The sequence below is a fragment of the Rutidosis leptorrhynchoides genome, chromosome 5 (genome assembly GCF_046630445.1).
Source record: "Rutidosis leptorrhynchoides isolate AG116_Rl617_1_P2 chromosome 5, CSIRO_AGI_Rlap_v1, whole genome shotgun sequence".
Lineage (NCBI taxonomy): Eukaryota > Viridiplantae > Streptophyta > Magnoliopsida > Asterales > Asteraceae > Rutidosis > Rutidosis leptorrhynchoides.
In genome coordinates, this window is record NC_092337.1 from 200,542,467 (window position 1) to 200,552,171 (window position 9,705).

Below are 9,705 nucleotides of genomic sequence, written 5' to 3' on the forward strand. Positions count from 1 at the left end.
TATTTCTTTCTTAAGTCAAAGAGATTGTGTGAGAAAGATGAATCAAAGAGCTGTAATTTATTGATGGCTTCCACGAGTAAAATAACAAGAAATTAACTATGGTTGTGCTGAAATATTTGGTCACAATGCATTAAATATTATTTTCCGTTGACAAAAAAATACAATGTTACTAAAATAGAATGACTAATGAGTAAGGATATAGTATTAAGTATGTGCAGCTTATGATTCTGGACAAACTCAATATGTTGTGTAATGACTCGGAGTATATCGGAATTGGTAATTTGAAACCATTTTCTACAGGTATGAGTTGTAAAATGTAGTAAATTCAGTTGATGCAAATTCTATTTATGCTACTATTATTTGTGCAATTTATCACAATGGTGTTTAATCAAACCCGTGAATTCACGGGTCACTAAACTAGTAATCATGAAAGTGATGTTGTGCACTACTATACTAGTAACAATCGATCAAGGCACATAACTGTTTTTTTTTTTTTTTTTTTTTTTTTTTTTTTTTTTTTTTTAATACAGTAACATAATATAAATTAAAATAGATATCAAGATCTAGTAAAGATACATATGAGACAAATACAAACGATCTATTTAAGTAGATTCAATGATCTACTTTGTGCAACGTATTTGGCCTTGGGCCACTTTTAAGTAAAATAAAATACACGCATCTATTTAATCTTCAGAATCAATAAATCCATTTCAATGGACTTGTAGCTTTCTTATCATCCTTCATTTAGTGTGGATTGAAGAAATCCCACTTAATTCCATCATTGATTAAAACATAAACTCCTGCCACTGTCAATATTCCACTAAAAGTCAACCCAACCACACCCAATGTCCAATTCAGTAACCACATTTTACTATACATTAATGGCTTCTTAATCTTAATCCACATTAAACTAGGAAAAGCTAGAGTAACTGGTAAAACACTCGCACCGATTAAGCCACTCACACTTCCGAGATACGGTAGTGCAACTGCTGCAAAGAATATTAAGAATCCTGTCATTGTACGAATGATAGATCGTAGCCACCATGAACATGGCCTTTTGAATTTGGTGACATATTGAGCCTCTATTTGATCAAACGTTGGCATCGCGTATATTGGAAATGAGGTTACGCAACTTATGATTATGAACAGGCCCATCAGTTCTATCGTAAGTCTTGAAACGTCTTGTGAATGGAAGGCGTACATTGCTACCAGCATTCCTCCATTAGATGGTATCTACAGTTACATATGATAAAAAAAAAAAGTCTCAATAAAGTCAACATTTTTAATAAAAGGTCTCAATAAAGTCAACATTGTAATAAAAGGTCTCAAAAAAGTCTAACATTTTTCATTAAAGGGATTAAAGAGTGAACTTCAATAAAAGAGTCAAACTTTTAAAAGTGGTCAAACTGAGCCAAAATGGTTTTGTTGACAATGGTAAGAAAACACACAACTTAGACTAATTCTAATGGTGCTTGTGACGAGCAGTTTATGCACTTTTTAGCCAAAAAGTATAATCTGTATGTGATAAGGCAATGCCAGTTCTTAACATTTTTTAACCGCCGTCTCAGTATTTTGTTTCAAATATTGGGTAGAATGTTGTGGTAAAATATGATTGAATTTTTTTTTTTTTTGGGTAAGCGAGGAAACTCTCCTATGAACTAGCACATTGGCTCCCCCATAGAAGGTAAAACCTCGGGTAATCAAGCCCCTCGAGCGCGAGACCTGGTACCGGGTGAATTGCACATTATGCGCACCCTCTAGTCACACTCCCTTTTTGAACAATTTGGCATGGCCAGGAATTGAACCCGGGTGGTGTGCTTCATTGGGCAACTCGATGGCCACTTAGGCAAGCCTGAATGGTTAAAAATAATTAATAATAAAATAAAAATATATATTAATTAAAACAAAAAAATCTGGGATTGGTTGCTGAATCAGCTGACCCCTCACATGATTTTCGTCACCTAACGCCGTCCATGCTGACTAACTGACGCCTTGTTAGTTCCGTCAATTTTCGTTAGTTTTGTCACATCGACAGATGAAAAGTGACGGAGGGTTATAAATGGTCTTATGCAATAAGTTCAATTTTAACTATTTATACAATATTATTATTATTATGCTCTCAAGTTCTTACCATGTTACCATAGGCCCAATAACATCCAATTGAAAGTGGAAACATGCACATTCCAATTATAAGATATGCAATTCTCACTCCCTTCCACATCGGCACGTGAGATGGATGCTTTTCGCTTGATGGCATTGTTGCCTGCAACATATAATTAAAAGGTCTTATGAGTACAGAACGTTGCAATAATTTCAAGTCGATATTCTTTTAGTTCTTCATATTGTTACCTGAATTTCTAGTATCACGTTATGGCCCCTGAATCCAAACGCAATTATGCCAAGTGCATTAAGGATGCTAAAAAATGTAACAGTTTCGTTGTTTCCTCTCACTGGATTATACGAAATTTCGGGGACTTGGCCTTTTTCCACTGATACGACCCAAATGAGGGTGCAATATGCTATCGAAGTCAATGCGCTCACTAGGGAAACTCCTGCTATTGAGTTCATGTTTGGTATTTGCGATAACACAACAACAATGCATGTAAATACCAAGTACCATTCGGCTGGTGTTAGAGGCTTTAATGTGCATGTGGACCCACATGCGAACTCGAAGAACGTGTTGAGCGTTGACCCACCAATGATGATCAATGTCATGCAGGTCCCAGCGGATAGGTACGTGATTGGTGGAATCGCTAGTAATTTACCAAGCTTAGAACCTGTGATCGATTAATAGGATAGTTTAGCAATAGTTAATAAATCTGTAATAAAAAATGTTTAAAAAACCGTATTTGGCACACTTCAATTTTTTATGGCTTTCCAAAGATCTGGTGCCAAAAAATCACTTTTCTTGTAGTGAAAATTGATCTGATGTTTAATAAAGTGGTCCATAGATAACCCCTTTATATATACAAATCTTGTAATATAGGATTATGCCACAAATAAGCAGGGGTTTGAATGGTGCCACCCTATAGTCACAACCGCTGAGTGAGTCAGGTATGTCCTTTACGTTATGGAATTGACAGCCAAGTGTGAGCCGGTCGGTTGTCAACGTTTTGCTACAAATATTCATGGGATAACCGGAATAAGCTAGCCGCATATATTTGAGTAAAAGTTGTAGCATGAACATGAAAAAACTTATCCATTTACACGTTTACTTAATGAAGGGGCAAGGTACATTACCAAATGCAACTTCACAAAGGTTTATGTATCTGCTGTAACGTATCCCAGTCTCTTGAGATTCATGAAGATGAACAAGTAGCCATAGTGTATAGAGTTGCCACAAAAACATCACAGCCAAACAAATGATCCCCCACGTCCTGCATGCAGCCAAAAAGTATAATTAGAATCTATTTTCTTCTATAAAGTTGAAGAAAACAATTTTTTTTTTTTTTTGGTACAGGTTGATAACCACAGACCCAAATCGGGCCCCAAGGGCACATGCCTAAGTCACTTAGTGGTTGTGATTATGGGGCGTAAGGCTTGAACCTCTAAACTTTTTGGTGATAAGATGCCCCACTCATTACCAACTGATCTACGTGTCATTGACGAATTGAAGTTAATCTAACTCACAAGTAATAAGTGTATACATGCATGATATATATGCTCTTTGTACGTTATATATCATTCAAAGTTTCAAACCATGATTAACTAATGCTTGATGACTCGAAGGATTGGGCTTACCAGCCAAGAATGGTGAAAGCAACAGGAAGAACAAGCGCTTGAACTCCGATTCCCGAACAAACAGCATGAAAAGCAGCATAGTACGTGTTACCATTTCTAGACGCTGTGATCGGTAACCAATCATCTTGTTGTTCGATAGGTTGAGACGACACTGTAGGTGTTATCTGTATCGAGACTGTTTCTTGCAATTCTCCCATCTTATCAACAAAATCTCACTCTTTAATTTAATTATGGCTCTTGTTGAGTTATACATTAAGGTTTATTCTTTGATTCTTATATAGAAGTTTCGTAAATCACTGTTGCTTTAAAAAACATCCTGGCAAGTGCGGCTCTGACTCGATCAAAATATAAAGTAAAACTGTATTTTTGAATATATTCTTTAAAAAATACAATGTCAAACGGTGTTTAATAAAACGATCAAGCCGGTGGTATGTGCTAGTTTAACGATTGTAATACGTATTGATGATTTGATGGGCTGTTACATCAACTCATGATTGAGTTTTAAACACATTTTTCGGCCACAGATTAAATTTAAATCAATTTGTATTAGTCGAAGTGATCAAATAATAAATTATTTTACTATGGTTGTTTAGTACTTCAAATGACGCAAAGTCTGTATAGACCACCTTAAAATAATGTTGTAAGTCACTTAGCTAGAATGTTTTAGTTCTATAGTCAACGTAATTTTAACATTAATCACATATAAATTAACCAAAGAGTAATCGATCTAGTGGTATTAGTAATAAAGTAACCTTTGGATATATAACATATATATAAACGATCCGAGTAATGCACGAGTTTGGCTCGTTTAAAATTCATAAAGCTTGCCTCGTTTGAAATTCAAAGAGTTTGACTCGTTTCCACCCTAGTACATTAAGCTCGAGCCCTAATTATAGTTATATAAGCTGGTTTCCACACTAGTACATTTTGCTCGAGCCCTAATTATTATAGTTATATAAGCTCGAACGTAGCTATTTAGGCTCATTATTATGAGATAACATATTTTAATTATTAGGTAATTATATTATATCACATATATATTTTTTTTTTCAACTTTTAACCACGTTAAATTTTCTCTGAGTTGATTGTATCCATTACTGAGCAAATAATGGTTCAATTAAGATTTGATTTCCGGAGTACCAAAGACAAACGTAACATCATTATACATAAAGTCAAGTCTCAAGGAGGTATGGACTAAGAAAGGTTGGCCAACTTAAATGAGATATGGTAGATTCTACATGATAATTATTAGGGATTATCACCAAAATGCCCAAATCAATTCCCATCCTTGCGCTCTAGCCCAAAATTTTTTTTTTTTTTTTTTGCCAGATTGCCCTCGCAAGACTCAAGACGCCTTGCGCCTTGCGTCCTTGCGCTTGGGGGTGTCTCTTGCTCCCTTGCTTCCCAGGGACGCAAGGATGCTCTTGCGACCTTGCTTCCCGGGGACGCAAGGAGGCGCTTGCGACCTTGCTTCCCGGAGACGCAAGGACTCAAGGTGTCTCTTGCTCCTGCCTGCATATGATAATCGTGTTCTTTCAGACATTTTATCGAACACCTTATGTGTATGCATTGAAAAATATCAAAATATGTGCATGATGCACATAATCTAATGCTTCACACTGTTAAATGTTCTTCATGTTCTAGATTACCAAGCATTCAAACAAAAAGTAGTTACAAACCACAATATATCTGTTGGCCAAACTGCCAAATATGTTAAGTACCACAATAATCATTATTATTTTAAAATGAAATTTTTTAGTATCGGTATTTTATTTACTGCATGTGAGAAACCAGATCAGGTAAAAGCCTCATAGTTACAAACTAGAGAATAAAACAAGTAAAAGTAATCATGATCCAGAGTAAATATTACTCGGCAAAACGTGATTGCACACTAACAGATGAGGTACCAAAAACATGTTCATAGAAATTGTAATGAATATTATGTGCATCATGCACATATTTTGATATTTTACAATGCATGCACATAAGGTGTTCGATGAAATGTATGAAAGAAAACGATTATAATATGCAGGCAATATCAAGAGGCACCTTGCGTCCTTGCGTCTCCGGAAAGCAAGGGAGCAAGATGCACCTTGCGTCCTTGCGTCCCCGGGAAGCAAGGTCGCAAGAGCCTTCTTGCGTCCTTGCGTCCCCGAGAAATATCAAAATATGTGCATGATGCACATAATATCAAAATACGGACACCCCCAGGCGCAAGGACGCAAGGCGCAAGGCATCTTGCGAGGGCAATCTGGCAAAAAAAATTTTTTAGGGCTACAACGCAAAGATGGGAATTGGTTTGGGCATTTTGGTGATAATCTCTAATTATTACTATGATAATTTTTTAGTTTTTATTATATATATATATATATATATATATATATATATATATATATATATATATATATATATATATATATATATATATATATATATATATATATATATATATATATATATATATATATATATATATATATATATATATATAATGTTATAGTTAAGTTATTAATGTTGTAATTATATTTATACATAATACTTATATTTATTGTAAAAATATTATAATATTAAAGTATGTAAATGAAAACTCATTTATACTCGCGAATATTTTCGAGCTCGATATAAAAAATTTGAGTTTGAACTCGTTTAGTAAATGATCTTCAAAGTACATTTAATATCGTGTTCAAGCTTGTTACACCCGGTTCGAAAAGAGCTTTTGATGAATCAAATTTGAGTAGTTTGCGAGTAGCTCGACATTGACATTTAGATCTCTAATTCCAAATTTTATAACGTGCTATACGGGTAGTGGTATGTAATTTATTTAACCTATCAGGCAGTTTTAATTTAATATTAGTGCCTCGTACGAAGGGTGCGACTATGATCTGAAGTAACGTTTATTTGATTAAAATAAGAACTCTCGGCGGCAAAATATCCTCTTCGGAATGTTTTGGATGCTTTTTTATCTGTAGTAGTTGGGAAGTATTCTACACTAAACACTTCAAAAATATTTTGCACGTAGAATATAAAGATTCCAATTCTGTATAATTATTCCTCACATATGGATAGTCCAACGACTAAAAGACATAATTGATTATCGGTAAACTAGTTAGCAATACTCTCTTTGGTCCGAATTTCAGGTCTTAGGCCTCCCTGTTTTTATAACACAAACGTTTGTTTATCTCTTAAATAAATGGTTCATTGCTTAATGTTAAATCATACAACATCTAGCTACTTTTATTGTTTAATAATTTAACATTCAGTGTTGAATCATTCAAAGTTAAAATACTTTCTTCATTAAACATCTAAATCTACTTCTATATCTTTTCTCAAATCATATTCAAAACACTTAACCAACATTTATTTGAATTTTCTATTTATGTAACACATTAATAAGGAACTTTATTAATATCGTTCATTCAAAATGATTTTTAAACAACTTATTTTCATTTAGAACCACGTTTATTCAGAAACTTTGAATCATTCAGATTATGAACCATTCGGCACTAAATCATTGATTTAGATGATATTTATAATGCAATTATATGAATTCTATGAAATCGGGATATTAGCTTTGTATGCCCACTTAGCTGATAGGTTTATCTTATCACAATTAAGTCAAATTAAGTCAATGATTGATTGTTACGTGATAATTAGTTTTACTATTCTTAATAGGAATAACAATCAGTCTATAAATGTTATTTTATTAATTATCAATTAATCAAATTAATCTCTAATGACTCTAAAATTCGAATAACCACTTCATTAATTATATTTGAATTTATTATTATAACGCCCGTAACTCAAGAAAAATGATCGAGAATTTTTTTTTACACATGGGCGGCGCGCAGGAAAAAGGTGCGCGGCTTGCACATTTTGCACGGCGCGCTGAAAAAGGGTGTGCGGCTCGCACTTTACCTTCCCAGCCGCTGTCCGCTTTTTGCTTGTATGTGTGCGGCGAAATTTTAATTGTGCGCGGCGCACACGTCCCCAGACCAGTTTTTACCTTTTTCAAGCACTTTTGAACCATTTAAGTTACCCCACTCAAACCCGAACAAATAACTCAGTTACACATGTTTTTAAGACATAAACGTAACTTTTTACTTGCCACCATAATTTCATGCATCAACAAACTTAAAATACATCTTGATCTCATAAGTCTCATTACTCAAACTTAAACATGTCATTCGGTCCCATAACATAAACATCTTTCATATAAAATACTCATTTGACCCAAGGAGTTGCTAAGCGGTTATCATGTAGCTAGATTCAAAGAGACTTGCAACACCACTTACTAGATTGTCAATGCTCCACTAATCCTTAGCCGATTCCTTACCTTCCCGATGCCATCTAGAACCTAGAAACATTACAACATAAGCGGGGTACGCCACATGCTTAGTGAGTTAATGGTAGGTAAAATAGCATAGACATAAACATATACATAATCATAAACGTAACCATAACCTTCAAACCCAAAGGGGTTGCTTTCTTGAGTCGGATCCGATCATCTCATACCATAAACATAAGTCTAAGCTTATCACATGACATGGACATAGTCCAAGCTTACCGCATTGACATGGATATAAATCCAAGCTTACCACATTGACAAGGATGTAAATCCAAGCTTACCATATTAACACGGATATAAATCCAAGCTTAACACTTAGTGGCCTTAATCATACCCTCTTGCACAGATGCAATCCGGGAGTATTAAGTCACTCTTATTCATTTTCTTACGAGTACATAGTCCTCTCGGAACTAGCCTCTTGTAACGTTTGTCATCATCCATATGGTTGCTTGGCCTAGGCCTTGCAACCCCTTGACCCGCCCAAATTACCCCCAATTAGCTCACCTTAGCTTTTTTGACAAGTTGAGTAACTTCTTGCTTTCTTTCTCTTGATTAGTGCCTAATCACAAAACACTAATCCTGTTAATTCACATTCATCATCCCTTTTTATTTTATCACTTAGTAAGTTAACATCATACATTCATATTCTTTTACTTATCCAGTTCATGTCTTTTTTGCTCATCTTTGATTTTTTTTTTTATAATTTCTTAACTTTCACAATCATAATTAGGTTACTTTTAATTAATTAACCTCTTTACATTCATGAACATAGCATTTATCAAATTTCTATACTTCATAATACCATTTATCCTTAGTGTCTTTCTTTTAATCATAAGCATTAATAATTTCATCTCATAATGCCAAAGTAACCCTTGTACATTCTTTTAATAAAAATCATAACTTTAATATATCACTATCCTTCCACTTTTATAACTAAGCTTTCTTTACACTTGTAATTTCTTTTCATTCATTTTTTAATTAAAATTATCATATCACTTCTGTTGTATTTAAACTCATAAGTACTTGACTTCATAATATTAACACATTCACATTACAACTAATACATTCTTTCTATCCAAAAATCAACTTTCTTTCCTAACCATTAACACTTTTTTTTATAAACTTACTTCTTATTATAATCATAAACCTTTTTCAATCCTTTAATTCATTCTATTAATAATATTACTTTTTAAAAACTTCCTTCTTTAGGCATTTTACCAAACACCTTATATGCATGAGCTCATTTTAACTCTTAACATAGCCTAAATCACTACTTTTATAACCAACTAACAACTTATCCAATTTCATACATAAACATAAACCTAAACATTTGTCATAATTTCAATTAGACTATTCTTGAGTACTTATCATACCAAAAATCTTACCTAAGCCATTTCCTTATCACATTCATTCACCTAACTCATTTCATGTAACAAAAGCATTCATGAAGTTTCTTTTAAGCATTTCAGCAAACAACTTATGTGAATAAGGTGGTTTTTGACTCAAAACATTGCAAAACTATGACTTTCTTTCATAATTTTTTTTTTCTCAATTTAAGCATATTATTGGCCTTGTCATCTTACAATTTTGTTTTTATCCATAAACCCATCAAGAAGTTA

At 33.7% G+C, this 9,705-nt stretch overlaps 1 protein-coding gene across 1 annotated transcript; it reads right to left on the reverse strand.

Annotated features, from left to right (window-relative positions):
* Positions 1–744: 744 nt before the first annotated feature.
* On the reverse strand, positions 745–3,938 carry LOC139849223 (lysine histidine transporter-like 8). Its single transcript, XM_071838885.1, has 5 exons — positions 3,742–3,938; positions 3,241–3,377; positions 2,350–2,777; positions 2,132–2,263; positions 745–1,233 (listed from the first exon to the last, which is right to left on the reverse strand). Exons 1-5 carry the CDS (start codon positions 3,936–3,938, stop codon positions 745–747), a joined length of 1,383 nt encoding a protein of 460 aa, XP_071694986.1.
* Positions 3,939–9,705: the final 5,767 nt, after the last annotated feature.

Coding starts and splice junctions, on each gene's coding strand:
- LOC139849223 (XM_071838885.1), bottom strand. CDS start 3,938: ATGGGAGAATTGCAAGAAACAGTCTCGATACAGATAACACCTACAGTG. Junction 2,778..3,240: donor CCTTTGTGAAGTTGCATTTG/GTAATGTACCTT, acceptor AATCGATCACAG/GTTCTAAGCTTGGTAAATTA. Junction 1,234..2,131: donor ATTGGGCCTATGGTAACATG/GTAAGAACTTGA, acceptor ATGTAACTGTAG/ATACCATCTAATGGAGGAAT.